The sequence below is a fragment of the Nannobrachium achirus genome (assembly GCF_963921795.1).
Source record: "Nannobrachium achirus genome assembly, chromosome: 2".
NCBI classification, from domain to species: Eukaryota; Metazoa; Chordata; class Actinopteri; order Myctophiformes; family Myctophidae; genus Nannobrachium; species Nannobrachium achirus.
The window spans coordinates 35,015,899-35,041,296 of record NC_137811.1 but is presented as its reverse complement, the minus strand read 5'-3'; the positions used below and the strand labels follow the sequence as shown (position 1 = coordinate 35,041,296).

The 25,398-nt window shown below is 41.7% G+C and overlaps 1 protein-coding gene across 2 annotated transcripts; it reads left to right on the top strand.

The window, feature by feature from the left end:
- Positions 1-1,184: 1,184 nt before the first annotated feature.
- On the top strand, positions 1,185-24,954 carry usf2l (upstream transcription factor 2, c-fos interacting-like). Of its 2 annotated transcripts, none has more exons than XM_080745397.1 (11): positions 1,185-1,380; positions 2,384-2,424; positions 3,096-3,208; positions 4,722-4,841; positions 6,191-6,344; positions 6,673-6,760; positions 9,073-9,111; positions 11,773-11,831; positions 12,139-12,233; positions 12,557-12,685; positions 21,949-24,954. In XM_080745397.1, the coding sequence occupies exons 1-11, from the start codon at positions 1,346-1,348 to the stop codon at positions 22,036-22,038; spliced, it is 963 nt and encodes a 320-aa protein (XP_080601523.1). In that variant the 5' UTR covers positions 1,185-1,345; the 3' UTR covers positions 22,039-24,954. The 2 variants fall into 2 exon arrangements, with proteins under 2 accessions (XP_080601523.1, XP_080601524.1); XM_080745398.1 differs by lacking the exon at positions 1,185-1,380 and adding an exon at positions 1,589-1,722.
- The last annotated feature ends 444 nt before the right edge of the window (positions 24,955-25,398 follow it).

The window sequence follows — 25,398 nt, the reverse complement described above, 5'->3', positions numbered from 1 at the left end:
GCTAGGCCAAACAGGGCCAAACACTTCATAATGACTGATCACTCACTGACTTTTCATTTAGACCACCAGGATATAGTTGTAATACATGATAATAGATTCTATTGTGTTATAACCACTATTATAATCTATTATAGTGTATTTTAATTATCATAGTAATACTTTATAATGTATTATAATCACAGTTATAATCCATTACAGTGCATTATAATTAGGATAGTTGTAATACAAATTTATATAGTATTATAATCACAGTTAAAAGGGTCAATTTGTTTCTTACCGATAGGGGTACTTTTTTGTAATGGAAAATGTAGATATTTTTAAGTGGTGCGGTGTGGTGTGGCTGGTGTAGTGTGGTGTGGTGTGGTGTGGTGTGGTGCTAAAACTGCAGTCGAAAAGGGGCTTAAGTGAGACAGGCATTCACACATCACATCCCTGTTTGGGGCAATGTGGGGGGTCTGGATAATTTCTACCAGGGCACCAGGGGCAGGGCTGTTTCTGGAAAGCTGTTTTGAAGTATAACGGTAACCGAGATAGCGAAGCCTCAACTGCGTCATAGATAGTGGTGTAAAGTAAAAGTACATTTACTCAAGTAGGCCTACTATAAGTTCAATTTTGAGGTATTTGTAATTGAGTAATTCCAATTTCCAATACTTTTACTTCTACTCCACTACATCTCAGATGCAAATATTGTACTTATAGCCTACTCCACAACACATTTGAAAACTTTAGTTACTTTATATATTCGTATTATGATTATGATTATGAATCATAATCATAATATATGATTATTATGATTATTATTATAAAACATACATTAACCACTTCAGCCCTACAGTATATATACATTTTGGCCATTTGAAAATAGCTATTTTGAAAATGTTCAATGTGTACGAATTTGAAAAGTTGTGAAATGTCATTCTGCATATTGAGCACTTATAATTCTACTTTTGTTACTTCAAGAAATTCAGGACTTTTACTTCTAACCGAGTAGGCTATTAGGCCTACTATGTTGCAGTATTGATACTTTTTACTCAAGTAAAATAATGTAGTACGTTTTCCACCACTGGCTAATACTGAAGTTCCCATCCCATCATCATCATCATCATCAACAAAAACAAGACTGCGACGGTCCAGAGGCAGTGGATCAGACTGAGTCAGACCCGATCCAGATCCACGTCCAGCAGTTGTAGCAGCAGAGCAGCGGTCTCCATTTTAACTCCGAGACCGATCCATACCTCACGTGTCTTGGGCTGTCTCTCTCACATGACCCGTGTGTTTGTTCCCGTGATCAGCACTTCCATCTCCGCCTGTGACACACAGAGTATCATTTTTTATTCCAACCCTGATGGATATGCTCGAACAGAGTCTGGACACCACAAGGTAAATTCACTGACAGCTATAAAATGGCTAACTGAGCCCAGGCTAATGTTATGCGGCTAGCTGATGACGCTAAAGCACAGGCCTGTCCCGAAAACTAACTGGTTTTAAAAGGAATTAATACTTTTTTGTTGGAATACAAGATTCAGCGAGAGGAGCGGACCGCTGACATTGTTGAGCAGTTGCCAAGGTTTTGAAGGCAACACGGAGGCAGGAACAGGAACATGTTTGGTAGCTTAATGATCCATCAAAACATGAAACTATCTGTCAGTCTGTTGCAGAGTAACTTTTGGAGTGCGACTGGACATTGTGCATGACAGCTGGCTGTATGCAGTGGTGTAAAAAGTACTCAAATTCTTTACTTGTGTAAAAGTATCAATACTGCTATGTAGGGGGGGAAAATACTTTGTAACAACTTGTAGAAGTCCTGTATTCAAAATGTACTTGAGTAAAAGTGCAAAAGTATATCTGTATCAAAAAATATAATTAAAGTAGAAAAAGTACACTTTATGCAGAATTGTCCCTTTCACTTTTTTAAATGTATACTTATTTTTGAAAATAGCAGATCCACAATCTCACAATTGTGAGCTTGTAGATCAGGAAATGTATAGGGTTGAAGTGGTTAATGTATGTTTTCTTGTAATAATAATACAAATCTACAAAGTAACTACCGTATAGTAAATAAAGTGCTCAAATAAATCTAGTGAAGTAAAAGTACAACATTTGGATCCGAGATGTAGTTATGTAGTAGTAAAAGTATAGCAAATTGGAAATACTCAAGTAAGGTACAAATACTGTTAACATTTAATAAATGTACTTAGTTACTTTACACCACTGGCTGTATGTATATGTATCAAATTAAGCTCAGCTTAAGTTGAGGATGACTTTAAACTAGGCAAGAGATACACTGTCAGTACTTCAGCTTGCTGCCAATTTAAATAATATATTGATATAGTGATAATTACGTTCACCTAGTTTTTAATTTGCTTTCTCTCCTGTTTTGCAGCCAAGAAAAGCAAGAAGAGGAGATTGTTCAGATATCTGAAGGTACAGACCCATTCCCCTGGGTCATATTGTTCAATATATTTATTGGACATTGACTGTCACTTTTTAGCAGCATTCATGTTGATGAGTTGTTGACTGTGTGCTCCTGCTCATCCTTTATATATGATATCATGTAATGCTTGTTCTAAATAGCAATACAAAGCAGTTTATGTTGTCCCTCATAGCCAGGGGCGTCACAAAGGGGGGGGGGGGGGGGGGGGGGATTGAGTTACTAGGGCCCAAGGTGGAGGGTCTTAATTATTTTATACTTTAGCAGATATACAAGCTCACAGAGTGCCGCCCTGCGAGCTTGTAGATCTGCTATTTTCTAAAAGTCATGAAAATGTCTGCAAATCTTTGAATATTATGTATTTTTGTAACTCAAATTTTGCTTCTTGGGGGGTCCCTGGAACTAAATATTTTGAGATGGGGCCCGTGGCCAAATACATATCATTTTGGGGGTCCTTCACATGAAAACGTTTGAGCACCACTGACATAGAAAAAAGAACATGAAGAACATTCACGGGGGGCCCGCAGTGAATCCTTGTACCCAGGGCCCAGAAGTTTGTGTGACACCCCTGCCTACTCACAGCTGACTTGAGGCATGTGTAGGATCATTGCATTGTTTTGTTTCCTTCTCCTTATTTACTGCCTTTTTAATCCCTTTCCTGGAGACGGGGCAGGGGGCGAGGAGCAGACAGCTGTTACATTAGCCAACGTCCAGCAGGCTTCAGCATTCGGTGGTGACCACAACATACAATACCAGTTCCGCACCGAGGGGGGGCAGGTACGTCTACAATGAGCAGGCACGTGCACACATAGACATCACATAGCCCTTTTATCATTCTGTAAAAAGTGCCCTCTCCAGGCCATGAATGCAGTTTTTACAATGGTGAAAGAAATGCAAATGCCCTCTTTCCATATGCCATACCTGAAGGTAGCATTCAAGAGAATTGTGTTGTCAAAACACTCCTGAACTTGAATGCAGCATCTCATGTTGAAAAAATTGCCCTCTCTTTGTAGAAATCAAGCATCGAAAATAGCCGACCTCCAAGCTCACAACGCGTCGTGCTTGGAGGTCAGCTATTTTTGATATTTTCACCAAAAGGCCCTTTTAGAAATTTCAGTCCCTGCCTCTCTCACATTCTCTGCACGTCCCTGACAATGAGCAGATGGAAATAACAAGTTCACTTTGCAGCACAGGAGTCCTTTTCTTGGTTATTGCTATTCTATTGGTTTAGGTCATGATCTACATGAAAAAGCAGTGCTTGATTGATTGATTGATTGAATACTATATTAGAAGTTTAAATAGGAAAAGGACAGTTCAGTTCAGATACAAGGTCAACTAATAATTTACTAGGATTTAAACTCAAGAAAGAGCAATGGCTTTACATTGGGGTCCTTTTGTACTCAATGTATTTGATTCATTTTTCAATAAATTGTGTATTCATTCAAATGGAACTTTCATGGTTGGGTAAACGGGGGTAAACACAGCTGAAGGTAATAACATTAATTCTGGGTATGTTTCATCTTTGTGTTTGTTTGCTATCATGAAGTAGAAATTGTCCAGGAGCTGTCCGTGCATGCTGGTACACAGTAATACCTGCATAATAGATTAATCAATATATCCTACCATCCCTACTCTAGCCCTTCCACTCGCCTCCCTAAAAATGTTTATTTTCACACATCACCTGAAATCCACTCTGCATTTTGCTTTAGAAGGAGATTGTGCTACATCGCCTTCAGCCTTACTAATTAACTTTTATCAGTGAGGGTAATTTTCTTGACATTGGCGGCAGACTGTTTCGAAATGACTACAGAGGAAACAAGGATTAATAGTTTATAGGTGATGCGTGTTGCTCATTTGGCATAAACAGCACTGGTGTGAGTGATCATGTGATTCCAGTCTGGACCGGGATTGGCATGCGGCCGTGTCACATGTCAGTCAGGCGGAGAGTCACATGATTAAGGGTTACAAATACAGATTCTTTTGAACAAACAGGCTGATTTCTTTTTGTCTATTAAATCGAACACATTCTGAAGCATACCGTAAGCATAATGCCTGGGATTTTGACATGCTTAAATCTGAACAGTTGCATCAGATGGTAGGATTGTCTGAACTGAAACTACTGGATATACGATAAAGACATCTACATGGTACGTAACGTTTACAGTCATCAGAGGCTGGCTGATCTCTGATCTGTTTTCTCTCTCCATGGGTCTCTATTTCTCTATCTTTACTCTTTGTATTTTTCACCTTCATAATTTCACCTCCCTTCCTCTGTCTCACGGCCCCTCAGGTGACGTACCGTGTCGTCCAGGTGACGGACCAGCAGCTGGAGGGGAGAGACGAAGGAGGAGGGGCGGTGAGTGTGGTCTCCTCGGCCGCCTTCGCTGGCGCTCCTCAAGCAGTAGCACAGGTACCAGAAACCACAGCAACTCGGACAGCAATGTCCCACGAACCTGGCTCCACTTAAGGCTAATTTATAGGGGTGTAACGGTACATTTTAATAGCGGTTCGATACATATCACGATACATGGTTGACGATACGATACATGGACGATATTGGTTCATTCATGGTTATACGATACGATTCGATTCAATGGTTTAAAATCGATATAGTAACTATTTAGCAAAGACATTAAATCTGTGTGAAAGGTGTGGATAGTGCAGGTTTTTAAGGGAAACATGTATTATTATGGATATAAATAAGTAAACACAGTGATTATCTGCCAAATACATGGACATTGTATATTGACAAACCGGCACCTTGACATGAACCCAGAGATTACACACATTTATCGATAGTCCAGTGTAGCTATATGGAAAGGAAAAGTAATTAAACCCCTCCTTTTAATTTTTTCTTCTTGAAAATGCTAAATATAATGCACAAGTGGGTAGTATTGATACAATCGATTCTTTGCACTGCCATTTCGATACGATACAAAATAAAACGATACGATTCGATTTTAGCTGTTTTCATTTCGATATACTTCGATTTTTTAAGTTAAAAACGATATTTCTATACAGTTACTATATCGTTACACCCCTACTAATTTATTATGCACAATTGCACATGGTCATGTGAAGATGTATAAATTAAATAACAATAAAATCCGCACACCAGAATGCTGCTCCCCTCGTGGGTATTTTTATTGGTAACGTTTCGAGCCCGGAGGCTCTTCTTCAGACCTCACTGAGGAATGTATAAATTAACCTTAAGAAAGAAGCAAAATTACCCAGAAGCATGGAAAATAAATGTCTCTGAATTTTTTGTATGCATAATTAATGTCTAGTGAGCAAGAAGGCTCCAGTCAAAGACCCATTTTATGGTTGAACCTAAGTTGGCAGTAGTATTGATTAATTGTTGGCAATTGTGCCATTGTTTGCTATCCTGGGGGAATTGTTCCTATGTGACTAGTGTTGTACTGCTTCTGTAGAGGTGTTTGGATGCATACAACTATGCATTTTATGTACAGAATATGCAGACCTCTCACCTGCCCCTATCTCTGCTAAGTCTCCCACTCGCCTCCCTTTGTGACAACTGCCAAACTGCACATTGCTTCTTTCAAAATGCCAGAAGACCCGGAGACCAGCCAAAATGTGTGTTTATGTGTGAGAGCAAGAGGTGTGTTGCTGCTGATAAAAACCCTCTCCCCTATGGCTTGATTTATATGTGTTGTGAGCTTGTAGCTCAGCTATTTTCGGCACACAAAATCGGCGCCCAACTAAGTATAAATCAGGCTTATGTCTGTCTGTCTGTCACAGGCTGTGATCCAGAACCCCTTCAGTAATGGCGGTAGCCCAGCAGGGGAGGCAGTGGGAGGAGAGACACGCTTTGCTTACTTTCCCGCAACAGCGGTGAGCGACGGGACAGTGTCTGTGCAGGCCACTACGGATCCCACTCTCACACAGGCAGGGGGTGAGTCAAGACACAGAAAGCCTGATTTATACTTTGTTTGGGTACCGCTGTCGTACACTGAAGATCACAGATCTATAAGAGCACAAGTCGCAGGCAGCTCGACTTGTTGTGAGCTTTTTTTTTATTATGGAATGTGATTGTGACGTGGCACAGAATAAGATGAAGGCTCACAGCAAGGCTATGGGGGGGTACGGGACGTAACAATAATGAAATTACCTAAAATGAACAAAAGATAATACGTATATATGCCTAGATGAAACCATAATAATATACATCGCATGTCTTTCTACTCTTCTCTGCTGGCCTCGCTCTCTCTTCACTTTCCTAGGTCAGTTTTACGTGATGATGACCCCCCCTGATGTTATTCAGACAGGCACGCAACGAACCATAGCGCCACGCACACAGCCCTATCCTGCGTGAGTATCCGCTCCACTATGCCATCTACCTCCCCCTTGGGAAGGTGACACCACTGACGGTGCAATAGCACCGGCACGACTCAATGAGCCAAAGCTGGCTCGGTGCTTGGAAGTACAGTATCGTCGTTACGTTTTTGTAAAAAAACAAACACAAAAAAAGGTCAGTTTGACTTTGGCCTCTTTTATTTTTGCTGGGGAATAAGACACCAATTGCAGCATTGCATTTCCAAGGAAATTTATTTTGCAGAGAGAAATATCTCTTTTTGATGTTCACCGCTATAGAGCTACTATGCATGTATACTTTTCTAACTTGAGCCAGACTGTGTTTGTTTGCCTGCGGGGTCTCTCTCTCAGCTCTCCGCTGTGCTTGGTGTTGAGCAGGGTGATGTAATCCTGGGGATCTTTATCTCTGCATGTCCTGACTGACCTGGATTCTCTTTTCTTCCTTCTTTATTCTGTTTACCTCGACAGCGGAACAGTGTATGCATCGTGATGCTCTCTTTGAAACATTTAATATGTTGATTGCAATCAGAGATAACACTCATGGTGCATTTAAATATAGCAAAACATTAGTTGTGGCTACATATTCCTTGTCAGTGGCTAGACGCATAGTACCTTACATTTATTGGCTATAACTTTCATTTAGAAATGGAGTATATCAGTGTCCTTCCATACTGACTCAGAGTGTGCTTATGTGCTGGACAGGCTGTTGCTCAGAAATATAAAGCCATTTAAAGTTAAATTATGTTATTTTTTTCTTCTTCTCCTTTTCCATTTTGCATTTGGAGAAATGAATACACAGTCCTTTGCTTGTTTATCTGCCCAAGATGAGCACATGATCTATTTGGCAAATTAAATTATCATGAAGCAAAGTGTATATTTCAGCCATTTCCCTCCACGCTTGCACTCTCTGAATATGACTACATGTTAGGCATTTGGCTGACACTCTTACCCAGAACAGCTTCACTATGAATGTGCAGGTAGTCCGTCAGTGTCTTGCTTAAGGACACAAACACGTGGCTGTTGAGGAACACACTTTCCCATTGTCGGTTGTTATTTCTAAGCACCACTAGGCCATTCTGCTGCCTCCACCTCACAAATGCTAAAATGTGACCTTTTCCATACTAACTTATTCAATGTAGTCTAGATTTTTAAATGGGCATGTCTGGTCTAGTTATCAAATTACATTCCTGTGAAAAGCCACAAACAGAAAGCCATTATTAATACTTATAATTGGATTGAGTTTTCATTTAAATGTAACTTTCTCGCCATCAGAAAGGTACGTGTCTATGTGTGGAAGTGTCCCTGAGCAAGACACTGAACTTCTAACAGATGCCCTCCGAGTACTCATCAAAACCACCAGCTGGGTCAAGTCTTAAACTGAACTCCCAAGTGTGATTAATAAAGGTCTACCAAGTCTAAAACGGTCAATTGCCAAATCCCCCTCCCGTCGTGCTAAGCAGCATTCTCTGTTCCAGTCCATTCATGGGATTGGCTGAGCTTTGTTCTGGTCGACTCATGGTTCGATGCAAGAGATTTCAAGTGATGGGCCTTTTGTACATTTTGAGGTGCACTGAAGGGTGTTTCAGCTGCCATTTATGGCTAATTCTGGGAGCTACTGAGGTGGGATAAAAATTTGGAGATGCATTCATGTGTGCACAATTTTAATTGAATTGGCATGTATAATGATGAATTTTGTACATGTACATGTTTACGCTGGTTTTGGTTTTATACATCTCAATGTTTTTGGGCGTACCATGTTTTTCTCATTTTGTCCGTACGCTCACTGATATGAATTATACACAGAGTTTTATGCATGAGGCCTCTGGTGTGTGGATAGGATTAGAATATGAATCACAGGGGGTCCCCAACAGATTGCTTCTGCCTCTGTAACATTCAGCTAAGCATTGCTTTGAGTCTCTGATCTTGACGCCATTTGACATTACTGTTGGGCTGTATTATAGGGGTGTGTTGTAATCTCGGCAGCAAATGGACTGCCTTGGATAACCCTAACCTACCACAGGCCAGGACAGCTTTACTGTCAGTTATGATTACTGACATGTTTCATATGCCTGCACGTCGTCTGTACAGTATGTCAAAACAAGAAGCACTTTGTTCTCTCATCTGTCGGCCTGCCTATCTACACGTTCGTTACTAATGATCTCCTCTGATAAATTACTTATGATTCTCTTTTATTTATTTCTCTTTGTGACAAAGGCTTCGTGCCTGACATGAAAGTGTAACCTAATCACCACTGACATAATCAATGATGTGTTTGAGTAAAATGAATGAAAACTACCTGCCGTTCACAGAGATGAAAACGAGGTGCTGCAACATGACGGTTTAAACTGGTGAGGACAACTTCCACAACCCCTCCACCCTCACCACACACACACACACGCAAACGCACACGCCTTTGCAGCCGACTAATAGAATTGGCCTAGATCACACAAAGAAGGATGCAGCACACCAACCCATTCCCTCCAGTCTTCTCTACAGCTCCCCCCCTGATTCTACCTGCTCTTGATGTGTGGGGACACAGATATAGCGTTTTCTTCAATGTTGTCCTTGATCCACTATTGGTAGTTATGCCCGTGGCAAAGTTGTTTTTCCATTAGGACTTTGGGAAATTGGGTTACAGTTATCCATTTGGAAGTAGATGATATCTTCACTGTTATTCTGGTGTCGATTTAACCCATTTAGGCCTAGGATTATTGACTGCTTTAACCATTGAAAAATAGCAGATATACAAGCTCACAGCGCGGCACCGAGTGCCGCGCTGCGAGCTTGTAGATCTGCTATTTTTGAAAAATCATGATTTTTCTTTGCAAGTCTTTGAATATATCTATTTAAAAGCGAACATTTGGGGGGTCCCTGGAACAACATATTTTGAGATGGGGGTCCGTGGCTAAATACCTGTAATTTTGGGGGTCCTTGACATGAAAAAGTTTGAGAACCACTGATTTAGAAGAAGGATTTAGAAGTCGGGTCAAAGATCGGGTCAAAGATATTCAAAGACTTGCACACATTTTCAAGTTTTTTCAAAAATAGCAGATCTACAAGCTCGCAGCGCGGCACTCGGTGCCGCGCTGTGAGCTTGTATATCTGCTATTTTTCAATGGTTAAAAATTTAAAATAGTGGTTAAAGTGGTTAAAATCTAACGCGACTCGGGCGCGTTCCAGGTATTTGAGTGTTAAAAGACGTGTGTTCTCTTTCCTTCTGGCACTTTAATTTGGCCAGCGGTAATACAAATTTACAATAGCATTGGGACAGCAGAGTAAAATCTTTCACAATGGCGAGAAATACTGTAGTTCTAATCAAAAGATTGGAAAAAGATAATTAACTTTTATTAGCAGTCCCTGTCTGGCCATGTATCCATTGCGGAGCACATTTTTGCATGCGAATTGTTGGTGATCCATCATAATTACCGGTCTGTTTATCATCCAACAAGAGAATTGCCCAAGCCCAAGATGACATCTTTTGTCTTGCGTCACATTTAGCAAAGATTGTAATCCACCGAGGACATGGATGAGTGTGTCTGACTCAGTTTCCAGCCCTTGAAATTGGGCATTGGGTGAAAACATTGCCAAAGTCTATTCCTCCAGATTGGTATTTTATAAGGGCATTGAAGCAATCAGGTTGTTCGTGGCTAATCTTCTGGCTAAGTCGTTCATACAATCGTCTACATTTATCGCACCATACATACAATTACTGGTGGGGCGGGATCCTTTTATACAGCTGAAATCCCATTAAGATGCATTTGAGATACAAGAGGGACTGCAGTTTCTTGCTGGGCTGACTTGAGCAGACATGGAAACGGTGCTGTGCCATTGATAGGTCACAAGCTCAACACTAATATTGGTAATTAGTATGTATTTATGGGAAATGGCTGTGTGAGTGACCTTGCATAACATTCATTTACTTTGTTCACGCACGCACGCACGCACGCACGCACGCACACACACACACACACACACACTGCAAGCCCCCATTTACCTCATTCACTTCATTAAGGAAGGGGCTTGGGCATATACTGTATGTATATAATGTATACCATACCATACCCTTTATTTTTTTATTCTGAAGGATGTTTAACCACCAATTCAGAAACTTTACAGCAAAAGTGAAATTGTACCCATACTGTACCCTAATACCCCAGTATGTTTTGGACACAGCCGGTATTTTCACATTAATTGGTTGAAATGCATTCCACTAGCAGGACAGAGCCATGCTTGAAATGTATAGTAATATGCTAGCCTTGTCATTATGTATGTGTGCCACTGCCCTGTGCATAGATGGCATGGTGGGCAGCTGCATAACTCGCCCCGTCACGTCTCCGGAACTTAATTAACCAAATACCTTGGGGGAGAGAGACGGAGACAGTTGTGTCATTAGCCGTACGCCCAGACTCCAATAGGTGTGTGTGTGTGTGTGTGTGTGTGTGTGTGTGTGTGTGTGTGTGTGTGTGTGTGTGTGTGTGTGTGTGTGTGTGTGTGTGTGTGTGTGTGTGTGTGTGTGTGTGTGTGTGTGTGTGTGTGTGTGTGTGTGTGTGTGTGTGTGTTTTTTCTTTTCTTTTTTTTTTTAAACAACACAAATTTTAACACACAATAAAACAGCAGGTTCCCTCAGGGCCACACCTGGGAAGAGGACAGCCAGATAGAATAAGAAGTCTGCTACAGACATGACTCAATATTCCAGTCGGAGCATTTCCCCAGTTCCCACCCTGGGGATGGTGTCATTACGGCATATGTTGCTTCATATGGATATAAATCAACATGGCTGCCAAAAGTCAACATGCGGCCTCTAATACCCCTCGTCAAGTAGCGTGGTGGTGGCGGTGGCGAGGGCTGTGATTACAGAAGTGGCCAATTTCAGGATAATGGGGAGAACGATTTTTTAATTGGCACCAAATTTGATGGATGTGAGGCTTGGGGATTTGTGGCTGATTTTTATGCAACTGAGAAAGGATGTGGAGTATGAGAAGTGTTTTTAATTTGGCATTCGTCCACAGGAAAATGGATGGACCTCGAACGCCCCGCGATGAGAGGAGGAGAGCTCAACATAATGAAGGTGGGCAGCGGCTTCTGTTCGTGGCTTTGTGTGTTGTGGTCTGGCCCCCAAGTCTTAAGTTCTGCTGTTGAATGTTGATGTCACCATATTTCCTTCTTTAATTGGCCACTAGAGACTGCTGTTGTCATGCTTCTTGGGGGAAGATGCTGTGGTTGGGGTGGGGGAGCAGTGAATGAACAATATCTTAAAAAAAAAAAAGAAGAAATCTGCATCAGTGGAATTAATATTTCATTAATTTCTTCCAACAATAACTTGGATGATTTATTATGTCTTACCCGTTTTTTTTATCTGTCTTTTTTTTCCAAAGTTGAGAGGAGGCGGAGAGACAAGATCAACAACTGGATCGTCACCCTCTCTAAAATCATCCCAGACTGCAACATGGACAGCACCAAGACAGGCGCAGTAAGGCCATGTTTACCATTTTGTCACTGTCGGGCAGAAACCTCGTATAAGTAAAGCCCTGCTTCATCATACAAGACTGTCGCACAAAACTAGTGAAACTAGCAGATCTACACACACACAACGCAAGGCGTTGTGTGCTTGTAGATCGGCTATTTTCACTGTTTTAAATCCTTTTTAGAATGATAAATACAAAACAGTTTTGGACATACAAGGTTTCCACCCGACAACAACGATTTCTGTGAACTACCATGTAATAAATAACTAAATGAACGTCCCCTGTCAACTCATAAACCGCGTGACATCGCGTCTCTCTGTCCTCTAAGAGCAAAGGGGGCATCCTGTCCAAGGCATGTGACTACATCAGAGAGCTACGACAGAGCAACCAACGGCTCCAGGAGACTCTGAAGGAGGCAGAGCGGGTACAGGTGGACAATGAGCTCTGCAGGCAGCAGGTAACCTGTCATATACACAGATAGGATAGTCTCCCTTCTCGGTTATATTATTATGTGATGATTATGATGAGATGTGGCACAAGTCACAGTGTGTGGTGTGGTTCTCAATCTGTGGATCGGGACCCATTTGTGGGTCGCGGACACATTTTCATGGGTTCCTTTATTTTTTTATTTTTGATTTATTATTTCAAAACGTAAAAAAAAAAAAAAGAAAAACATTCCCAAAAAGCTAAATTTTTCATGAATTAGAACACAAATCTTTAAGAAGTAGTGAAAGCTCACAACGTGGCGCGAATCGACACATTGTGAGCTAGTTCGTCCGAAGCAAATGTCTAATTTCTCTTTTGGATCACAAGCTAAAAAGTTTGGAAACCACTGATCTACACAGATAGGATAGTCTCCCTTCTCGGTAATGGATTCCAGGAATGTTATGATATATTATTACATGATGATTATGACGAGATGTGGCACAAGTCAATGTGTGGTGCAGTAGACGGAGAGACGGAGAGAGGTGCTCGTGGGGATCAGATCACTTCTGTCAGTAAATAAGCTCTCCAGACACTGCTTTGAATAAGAATGAGGGAGATAAGACGGTGATCTCTTCCCAAAGATCAAAGTGTTTTTTATTGCTGTCCAGTGCTGATCAGTCGAACATGTGTCCTGATTTAATAGACTAAGCACTTTGTCTTTCTAAGCTTTCATGTTGAGATGATGCCGAACTCTGTGTGTGTGTGTGTGTGTGTGTGTGTGTGTGTGTGTGTGTGTGTGTGTGTGTGTGTGTGTGTGTGTGTGTGTGTGTGTGTGTGTGTGTGTGTGTGTGTGTGTGTGTGTGTGTGTGTGTGTGTGTGTGTGTGTGTGTGTGTGTGTGTGTGCACTATCAGGATTTGTGTAGGCAGCTATACTGTAGATCTGATCAATACTGAGAATTTACTGTGTGGGCTTTTGGATATTTATTGTAATGATATATGTAACAAATAATTCTGTAATAAAGATTGCCCTCCAGGCTATTTTTCATAAAGGACCTTAACAGCATCCTGTTATTGTCTATTCTCAGCTTCAGCCATATATTGTACATAAACATGAAGTGTGGGTCATGACCGAAAATATAAGGTCAAAAAAGCGGACGAAATGAGTTTTCTCAGACCGGTGGCTGAGATAGGGTGAGAAGTTCACTCACCCAAGAGAGTAGAACCGCTGCTCCTACTTTTGGAAAGGAGTCAGCTTAGGTGGTTCGGGTATCTAGTACGGATGCCTCCCGAACGCCTTCCTAGGAAGGTCCTCGATGCACGTCCCACTGGGAGGAGACCCCGTGGCAGACCAAAGACCAGATGGAATTATATCTCCACACTGGCCTGGGAATGCCTAGGTATACTCTCGGAGGGAGTGGAGGAAGTTGCTCAGGATAGGGAACTATGGAAATCGCAGTTGGAACTGTTACCGCCGCGACCCGATTCCAGATAAGCGGTTGAAGATGGATGGATGGATCGATATAAACAGACAATTTTCCTATGTTCCCCCTTCTTCTTTATCTTTTTCTTTATTTTATCTCCAAAGTCATAAAAAAAAACATTAATAATTGAGCCAATGTTGGCTGAACATCATTTTGCGATGGGTGTTTGAATTTCATGCGGCAATCAATTTCTATTCAGCTAGACTTTTAAATTAATATCAATCTTCGCTTTAAAATGCAACAATAATATAAGTGACAAGAAATAATCGCCCAATCATGTGTGTCGGATTACCTATCTCAAGGAGCTTTCAAGTAGTGGACTGGATAAGGTTGACACAGGACCCAATACATATGAAATGAGGAGATTTGGCTCAAGTCACAGTATGTGCTCCAGTGGAGAGAGGTTGTGAGAAATATGTTTTACTCTACTGCGGTCGATAGCGGGTAGTCGGCGTCATCACTGTTGGATGATCACAGGATCAAAAACGACTTTTTAATATATCGTTGTCGGGGAGAAACCTTGTATCACCATATTTCACCTTATTACTCAGTTTTTTCCTAAATGGATTACCTATTTTATACTTTGACGTTTTATAGTTTCGTGCAAAGATAGCCGATCTACAAGCTCACAATGTGTCGCAATAACAACTACATTGGATCGATTCCTGAAAAGTAACTGTGTTGGGGGAAAAAAAAACATTTTATGATCGACAATATGGAAATAAGTTATTTGCCATGTACATGTAATGTCTGTATGTGTGCCTGCCAATTTTGTTCAACACACTAGTTGGTCTCATTTCAACACATTAGTTGGTCTCGTTTCCATTAACTATAATGTAAACTATCTCCAGACATTAATGTTGTGTGGCCATCTCTGTCTTTTCTCTTGAGAAAGACAGAGGTCTAGCAATGTGAGATTCAAATCACTGATAGGTCATAAGACCTCTACTTCAATGTTTACAGCTACCTAGAGTACTTTGGTCGAGAGTAGTCTGGGATCACTTCACTTTTCGAGGTTTGATCCGGACGGGAGACTTTATGTCATGTTGTAGTACTCAAAGGCGCTCAAGGACATACTTTTAGGGCCTACCCAATAAACTCCTTGATGCGGCGTAGTTTTGCTTTTGAAAAATTTGTTTGGGATATGCATCTTTTATTCCAACTCGTAGCGACTGGCAAGACTACACTAGGCTACTCGAGCATTGTAATAGGGATTGGGGAAACAAACGGAGGGAGCCAAAACAAAGCGACGCCGCTTCTTCGGCTTGTGGTTTCCGCCTAGACCGGATCAAACCGCCAGTTGTTAACGATCACCAGGCTTTCCCTCAGAAAGCCTGGTGGGCGAGGTTAGGTCGAGAGAACCTAATGATGCATGAATACCATAAGTAACCAACACATAAACATATGGAATAGAATGCATCATTTGAGGCCCCCATGGATTGATTACTTCCTGTTGTACATTTATTTCTCTTAGTCATTTAACATTTTTGTTTGACAGATTTTAATAGAAAACATGGTTGTGGGCGGAAATGATCACAATCCAGGAGTGTGAGTGGTCAGCCCGAGCAGGGCTCTGGTCCCGGCGGTAGGTTTCCATAACTATGCTAATGTGGAAATAATGAAAACTCTGCCGTTCTCATTAATGGCCTAGAGCACTATTTCCAGTGGGTTGGGTCACAAGTAAATATAACTTTTCCAAAAGATATATAGGCCTATATGTGGGGAGGGTTTTGTACATTATTATTATTTTTTTACAATTTGTGTAAATGTACAGGGGGCACGGTAGCGCTGTCGCCTCACAGCTAGAAGGTCCTGGGTTCGATTCCCGCTGGGGGCGTGTTCTCTCCTCCGCGTCATCAGTGCCCATACCCTAGGTGGGGTTGCGAAAGGGCCATTCTGTGTGGAGTTTGCATGTTCTCCCTGTGTCTCATAGGGTTAGTACCCTCACAAAAAACATGCAGTAATCCTGGTCTCTATACTGCCTCCCCCTGGCCAGCCGGGGCGCCTGACGGAGGGGAAAGGAACTGGTTGGAATAACGTGTTCCTTCCACGTGCTACGTCCAGCCGGGGAATCTTTCCCCTGTCAAGTGAAAAGAAGCAGCTTGGACTCCTCATGCATAGAAGGAAGCATGAGGTCAGTCTGTTGTTCTCCCCAGGTTGGCAGAGGGAGTGTAGCGCCCAGGATTACATTAGATAATTGGCGCTGGGTGAAAAATGGGTTACAAAATCGTGGGATAAAAATAATTAAAAGAAAAAACAATTAAAATGAATTCCATAATTTTCACAAATGTAACTTTTAAGCGGAAGTGAAAATAGCCGATCTACAAGCTGGAGAGCTCACTCATGAGCTTAAAGATGTGCTGCCTATTTTCACTAGTTTGGTCTATTTCCTCTCCTGCCTGTTGCAGAAGACAGATTATGCCATTAAACTCAATGGGCATTTGACCAGACTTTACACTTGATTTTATTACCTTGCCATAAATACTTTCTAAATAAATGCTTTCAGTTGCTAGTTTAATGTCTTCTTTCAATTATCAAATTTTTGTAAATTATGGTCCCACGAATTTTTTAATTGTAGGATATACTTCTAGGGCTCATATTACTTCAACTGAGTGAAGACCCACCCTCTCTGCCCTTCCAATTTCAGCCACTATGTTGGCTAAAATAGTGGCTTCAAAACGGGTGTCGAATCCAATGGGTGACGTCGCGGCTCCCTTTGTCCATATTTCTGGACGCCAGTTGCTGCATTTTTATTACTATTAAGACGCCTAAGGGCGAAAAGCAACCTCGCCCGTCTTGGCCATCTGTCTTCAGATCCATATATATGGAGATATGGGCATATTGGTTGGATCAACTGTAAATTGTGCAAGTACTGTAACGGCAGGGGAAGCAGCTAAGAACATAGGCAAAAGTCTGAGCTATCCGTGTGCAAAAGTTGGAGTCTGTAGAACCAACCGTGTGCTGTGAGACCCCAACTTGGTTACTCGTTATGTGAAAGTCCTGATGTCTAGTGACGTCTGACATACATACATACAATCCCCTTTATGCCCATATATGGAGATCCCTGTCTGTAGAACCAACCGTGTGCTGTGAGACCCCAAACATGTGTCAGTATCTGTCTCTCAGTCCTTGTCCCCTATTATGGGCATAAAATGGATTCTGGAACAGGGCGTCATCTGGGAATCAGATATAGAGGTCAGCTCCAGTCCATATATGGAGATCTAGGTGATGATCCAGTCCTCATATCCTCCTAGGATATCCAGGGTTTGATCTTCGATGAGGTGATGTCACGTGATGTCACAATGTCAACAAAGTTGATGCGTTACAGAAGGAAGGACAGACAAAATGTGCCGGTTTTCATCCTTAACACATTGGCCGCCATTTTAACATTGACTGTATGGCTCTCCTGCCATTTTGTTTAATACAAAAATTGATATATTTTTTTTATATTGACATTTTTCCTAAATTCTGTATTTTTTCGACAATGTCATACAGAACCTCAAATGAAACAGGACAAACTCTAGTCTCACCGAAAAATAAAATAAATAAATAAAAAGCTTTTTTTTCTATAGTTGCAGCCATCTCAAAATAGCCATTTTTGACCAAAATCCAGCTATAATTGAAAGAACTGGAGATATTGACCTTTTTGTGATTGATGGCTTTTCGAGCGAATAACTCAGTTGATATTTGTATTTATGGCGTCAGGCACTTATCAGATAAGTGTACTAATGTAATTATGTAATAGGAATTATTTTTAGAATTTTCTGTTTAGAAAAATGCAGAGAAAAATATTTTTATATGCTATGTCTGACCAAAAACAGCAAGTTCACATTGATATACTATTACTGCTACAGTATTCTACAAGTCTGCTACAAGTCACTTGGGGGCGCTGTCTCTCTGTTTCTGTGTGTAAATGCTAGTTGCGCTCTGTAGGCCTACAGGTGCACACACACACATTGACATCAAAGGGGGCATGAGTCTTTACAACCAGTAAGACTCCCTAATCGGCGACCGTTGGTCGCTTATCTCCACAAATATCACAACCTCCACCTCTCACGTCATACGGGTAGCCATAGTTACACCTGGAATGTTGAATCTCCATATATGGAGATAACCTACGCATCACACAAAGTCTGACCTCACCAGCCCATACTTGGGCATGGACGACTTATATCTCCATATACGGAGATGGCCATATATGGAGATACGATGACATCACAGAGTCCACAGCTGATGATGTGGCGTGATGTCATACAATACACAAACAAGCCCTATATAAAGGGGCAATTCTCACCAGGGAAGAGAGCATTGCCTGGAATGTTGAATCTCCATATATGGAGATAACCTACGCATCACACAAAGTCTGACCTCACCAGCCCATACTTGGGCATGGACGACTTATATCTCCATATACGGAGATGGCCATATATGGAGATACGATGACATCACAGAGTCCACAGCTGATGATGTGGCGTGATGTCATACAATAAACAAACAAGCCCTATATACTGATGCGATACGATGACATCACAGAGTCCACAGCTGATGATGTGGCGTGATGTCATACAATAAACAAACAAGCCCTATATACTGATGCGGAGATATGAGCAGGGCAAAGGTGTGACGTGTGACGTGTGACCGACCGACGGACGGCCGGTGGAGGTTTTCATAGTAAACTGCTCCCTGACGGTCGCAATAACACTTCTAGAATACACCTCTAGAATGGATTGCTATGACATTTGTTCAACAAGGTGATCAGCAATCTCTCAACACGTCGCTCTGCGACACTTTGAGAGCTTGTAGAGCTTGTAGATCTGCTATTTTCACATTCTAGCACATGTTAGAAAATGTCTCCCCCTGCCCCTAAAAAATCCTCTGCACTGCCCTGGCAAGAGCAGGGCAGACGCAGTTTGCTAACGAGGCGAGGCTGTAGTTGATCGATCGCTTGTTGGCTGTAGTTGATGCTTGTTTTGGTGGAGCGTGGGCCAAGGACCCCCACGCCCACCTGGTTCCCTAAGTGTTGGCTGGAGACCAGGGGACCCCCTTTGTGAGACCCCATCGACAGGGACCACTTGTCCCTGCAACTGGATCATGTGAACTTTATGTAACAAATGATGGCTTATTGATTGATTTTACAATGTTATGTAACTCCGCACTGCTCTGGGAGGTCGGCGAAGCGTTGGACCCGCGGACCCCTTATTGGTTCCGTTAGAAAGGCGACCAGGGACCCCCACCTTTGCAAAGGCGATCATGGCTTGTTTGTGGACTGGACTAAATACCATTACAAAACTAATATTATAGCCTGGATATATGGATTATAACCCAGGGTGTGGATTCAAATCAACCATCATCATTATCAGGTACGTTTTAGAAGCATTTATATGGCGAATTGGCGATAATTGTGTGTTTTGTGTCTTGAGAGAGAGAGAGAGAGAGAGAGGCAGATCTCACTGATAGCACTGTTTTTTTATGGGACTGAACACCATCAGGGGGTCCAACAGGGACCACTGAAACAGAGATATAGTGGTCCTGGAGGGAAGCACACACACACACACACACACACACACACACACACACACACACACACACACACACACACACAGCTGTTCTCACACTTTTTTTTCTTCTTTTTTTTTTTCCGGCAGCCAGCCTTTTGAGCTCAAATGCGTCTTTTGCCAGTTCACTGTGGGTTATGGGGAGATTTATACATTTGTATTGCAATTTATACATTATTACAGTATTTTTTTCAAACACACTTACTTTGATGTGTGATATTTTAGGTTCCCTTTAAGATAAAAGGCTCAGACTTTGTGACGGGCTGTGGAAGAATGTAATTAAACATTACATTATATAAAAGCAAATTCTCGGGACTATCGGGCCTGGCGGGGAACGACATTGGGATTTTCTCGGGACTATCGGGGGAGGCGGGGAATGAGTTAACTGCGACCTTTGGTCGCAATCAACATAATCAGTATAATTATTAAATGAATTAGTAATATATATATATATATATATATAATATATTGATATTAATGGATTCTTCCTAATACTGTAGATTCTTCCTCAGAAGAAAGCAAAAGAAACCAAAAAACATATTATTGTCTGGAAAACGGACAGCAGGAGTATCAAGTCTATTTTGGGTCTAGTCAATGGGCTGAACATGCCCGACTGCAACTACAAAACTGCAGGATGTGTGAAAAGCTGTGAATTTTAATGATGCGTAGCTTGTGAGCAAGTTCGGGCTGCTACACTTCCAGAGGTTTACATGCGCCTGCATCACTATGTGGGCAATGTATACTGTATGTGACGTGTCGGCAACACTGAAGTGTCAAGCAGCTGACCAATTTGGCGGTCTATTTAATTTCATTCACTGTTTTTGGAGCGGTGAAAGCGCTCCCAATAGACAGGTATGTCTGTGGGTGGGTGGGTGGGTGGGTGGCTGGGTATGTCTGTAGCCTGGCAATACCTTGAGTGGCCACACACAACACACAAGTTAAAGGAGGGGCGCTGTTGTGCAGGCACACACACACACAGCTTCTATGGCACTATTGTGCAGACTAGACACACACACACACACACACACACACACACACACACAGTATAGCTGCTCAGATTCACCGCTCCACTTCGAACCGAGGTTTGATTTTTCCTCTTTCTCTCACTGTCACTGAAGTGTGTTTATTTGCTCCCACCACCACCACAGCAGCACCATCAGTGGGCTCTGCTTTCCCTAAGGGTTCCGTTTTCCCCTGGGAGGTTGCTTTTATAGGTATAACTCCCTGCTCTTAAATGGTTGTCTTCTAAGGTGCAGAGCCGGGATTAATAGAGAAAAAGGCCTATATAGCAGTGCCTGAACGGCAAGATCAAATACAATGTTCACACTTGCATTTAAATGTAATGAATGCAATGTTTTCAGTCCTTTAGTGAGTTATCTGACCAAACTATTATTTTCTGTTATTGAGAAGCGTGTGCACACACCCCTCCCCTTATTAGTATTCTCACTTCATTTTGACAGATGGTAGGAAAGCGCGAGGGGACATGCAGCTCAGCTGGCATTCAATCTGAGGCCAGTACAGCTGTACAATGTGGCTCCAGAGATGTCTCTCTTCACCACGCTACCCCATCTCAGAGCACAGCAGTCCATATGTGCTTCATATCAACTAGATTAGACTCATTCACAGTGCACTGCAGTGCCTGCAACCCATCCCCGTATGTATTTTCTGTAATTTTTCTAAAACAACCCCAATCCCCCAAAGGTCCTAGCTTGCATAGTTTACCATCAGGCCCTGACAAAGAGTTTATGCCTCTACAACAAGAACTGCTACCTGAAACGAGCAGTGGGAGAGATAGGGGAGTTGCACTGTATGGAGTTGAGCAAGGACTAACGGCATACTGATGCACAAGGTAATGTGAAACCTTAGAGCTCGGAGGCTGTCACATTACCCCGCTCAAACAAAGGCCCGCGAGGGCATTGACGGTAGATGTATTCCCATTCCTACGTTCAAAGCTCAATATCCGCTCGTCGAACCCGCAGCCTGAGCGAACAGCACATTAGGGATTCACCCAAGGGAATGGAGCAAAGTGGACTTACCCTGAGAATTCATAAGCTAGTTGGTTGTGGGCAGGAGAGTCTTTGTGGAGAGCCAAGTGTGATGCTGTTCAGTCGCAGAGACACCGTAGTCCCTTGTGTACGTCATAAACTGCGTGCAACACATAAAAGAGTAAAGTTTTGGCCCTGTATACTTGTCACAGGGATGATGAAGTTGAAAATGACAGTAATATGATGTTGTTTTGTGTGGTTTTTTTTTTTCAGATCGAGGAGCTGAAGAACGAGAATGCGTTGCTCCGAGCGCAACTCCAGCAACACGGCATTGAGATGGTCAGTGAGACGCCGCCGCAGTGACAGAGAGACAGAACTAAAATAGAACAAGGAGGAGTACTACCACTTGAATACATCACCAACTCGGAGAGAATACAAAAAGTAGAGGGCAGACAAAATGACAAATGAATGAACTTGTGAAGAATCACTTTCCTTTTTTTTTTGCGTTCTTTCTCGTGGGATCCCAGGCTGTGTTCCAGGAAACCCTGCTCAAGACTGTTCCACTCCTATTGAGATAACCACCATTTAGAAATGTGCTCTGAGAACAAAAACGCTCACCACTACTATTACTGCCACTACGACCACCACCAACAACAATGCTACCAGAGTCATTTACTAGCTAAATCTCTGCTGACTCCTTTTGTACTTATGCAACCTCACTCATGGACTGTGGCGTTGACCTTTTTGTCATTCACTTTATTTTTTCCTCCTCCTGACAACGGCCTGACTAGTTCATGCTTTTACTCCTTTTGTGTGTGTGTGTGTGTGTGTGTGTGTGTGTGTGTGTGTGTGTGTGTGTGTGTGTGTGTGTGTGTGTGTGTGTGTGTGTGTGTGTGTGTGTGTGTGTGTGTGTGTGTGTGTGTGTGTGTGTGTGTGTGTGTGTGTGTGTATACACAAGCACGTTTTTGAGTTCTGTATTAATATTTGTTGTTTTTAGCTGTTGTGTGTTAATTTATTAGTCTGCTTGCTGTCAGAAATCCTGACGGAGACCAGTTACATTGAAGCTGAAGAACCCTAGAGAATTTGATTGAAGTGCAAGTGGAAAATGGCAAATTATGCAAACCACTGTGATTTGGCACAGTGGGGAAATGATGTCTCTGTTTCATCCAAGTGACACAGATATCTGTGGTATTGTTTCCGACAGGCGAAGCAGAAGCTTTACTTTAATATATGTGACGGCTCATGGTGCTAGGGGGAAATGTGTTTCGATACAACTTCCGGATGTTAGCGCAGATGTTTTAAGATGTTGGAGGAAGATTATGTTGCTGTTGTAAACATAGGAAAGAATAGTAATCAATAACTCATTAACTATGCTGGCCCTTTGTCATAATAACTATTAAGTGTAAGCAACCGTTACAATTCATTGCAGTAGTGTTGCTCTACACCTTGGATTGTGGGGCATTTTATTGGCTAGAGTAATAGCCAATTTGTGAACTTTTAAGTACAGACATGAAATGTACAAGATTATAATGTCCAAAATGCTCTGTTTTGCAGATTGGGTGCAGTTTAGAATTCTAACTTTTGCCAAACTAAATAGAGTCACTACATTATTTTAATTTATTTTATTTTATTTGTGGGGTGGGGGGGTCATCTTCTGTTCTTGTGTGATTTTCTGGTTTCTCCATACATGTTAGTATATCCCACATGTTTCATTTGAAGCTGTTTGCGCTATTCTGGTAATGCAACCCTTCAAATGGACTCCAATGCACAAGAGGAAGAGTACCCTGGAGAGAAACACTGAAAGACATTCAGCTCAATATAGTAAGACAACAGAGAATATTCTGTGCTGCACTTCTTAGCTGAGCAGAACTCACTCCAAGGTGGGAAGAAAAAAAAAAGAAAAGAAATGTCCTGCATATTTCTCCACCCACTCAGGTGAACAATAACCAAGCAGTAATTGGTTGTACAAACTGAAAAATGAATATTAATCATGCTGATGATGTGTATGAATATACATGATGTACTTTTCCCCTGCTTTGGGCAATGTGGGTGAAATTGGAAGAGAGATATCAAGGTTTGGAGTCACTTATCGGAGCGTGATTGCGTTTCCCTGTGTCAACAGCTCAGGATCCAGCAAAGCAAAACCAACGCTGGGACCCCTGGCAAAATTGCACAGACTCTTATCACATTAGAATATCTCAGACTGTAAGTTAATGCCATGTGCTTTGGAAGTGATGTTCTGCTCTTGCTGCTAAATTCAAACTTATCCTTGATAGTGCAAGTATGTGAGCTTTCAAAAATAGAGAAAACAAAGAGCCTAGCCAAAGTTGAATGATTACAGTATTTTGCAGTAGAATTTTATACACCTAGTGAGGGGAGAACCGGAAGGTCTGAGCATGAAGATGAGATTAATGCTTAAAGACAATGCTGTATACAGATGAAAGGTCATTTTTCACTTTTACTTCCAGTTTTGTCTTTGGAAAGAAAACTTGAAGCCTGTTTTTTTTTTTTTTTTTTTTTTTTTTGCCCGCTCGATAGCAGCCTCGCTGTTCTCAGGTTAGATTGTCTTTTCTAAGTAAAACTATGGAAAAATAAAACTTCACTGGCTAATAACCTTGATGGGCTGTGGTGGTGTGGCTCGTTGTCTTTCCCCACAGTAGAGGCGTTTCCCATAACCCATTCCATTCATTGCTGCTCATGAAATTAATTGACTAATACAATTTTAATGAATAAACGGATTGGAGAAATGGAGGGCACCTTGGGTGAAACAGAGTTAGGATGATTGAAGGATCTTTGGAGTCAGAATGGGATCTCTATTCAAATGATTGTATTCTATATTTTATTGGCATCACCTATTACATGTGATAGATGATAGATAGATAGATATTTGTTTTAATTGTTGATGTAATGAGTTGATAATCGTAAAACTGAACATTTCTGAATACATTTCTTTTACATAATGTAATAAGTCATTACATTATTGACTGGGTATGAAGCAGCCAATAATGTATCAACTGCCAACTTTTTTTAAGATTTGTTTTGGGGCTTTTTATGCCTTTTATTGATGGAGAGATGGGGAGTGACACACGGCAAAGGTCGTCCGGATCGGGAATCGAACCGGCGACTTCCGCCAGGCAACCATGCCTATGTGGCAATGCCTAAGTGGTATGCGCCTGGACTAGTAGGCCAGCGGGCGCCCTGCCAATAACAATTTTAATGAAAGCCTAAGCCAATAATGTACTTACATCACTATGTAAGGTTTATACATTGACTATAAAGTATCGCTCTTCAGTTAGAATGTATTTATTTGTTGGAGGTACAGTCCTTGATGCTGAGCCTTATCTCCAGCTCTGCCTTCTACTGATTAGCCATTTGAAAAAAGTGTGAGGAGAGCACTCCTTTGCAAACACAATTACTGTCATGTTGCATAATTATTATAAAATCCACACATCTTTGAAGATTCTGTGTTCTCAAATATACGTTCATTTCTTTTCATGAAAAATGTATTACATTATTTTAAATCACCCTTTGAAGCAGAATGTTTCAAATACACTATTATTGCAATTCAACCCTCTCTAATCTTTATGTAAAGGCTATGGCCCCTGAAATGTTAGATTAAAATGTATTACCTAATCAGAATCATTGCTTCATTCAAATAGCCAGGAGTGTACCCTGGCTATTTGAATGAAGCAATGAGAAGCTCAACAAAGAGTTGAAAACGGG

Coding starts and splice junctions, on each gene's coding strand:
- usf2l (XM_080745397.1), top strand. CDS start 1,346: ATGGATATGCTCGAACAGAGTCTGGACACCACAAG. Junction 3,209..4,721: donor TCCGCACCGAGGGGGGGCAG/GTACGTCTACAA, acceptor ACGGCCCCTCAG/GTGACGTACCGTGTCGTCCA. Junction 6,761..9,072: donor CGCACACAGCCCTATCCTGC/GTGAGTATCCGC, acceptor TGCCGTTCACAG/AGATGAAAACGAGGTGCTGC.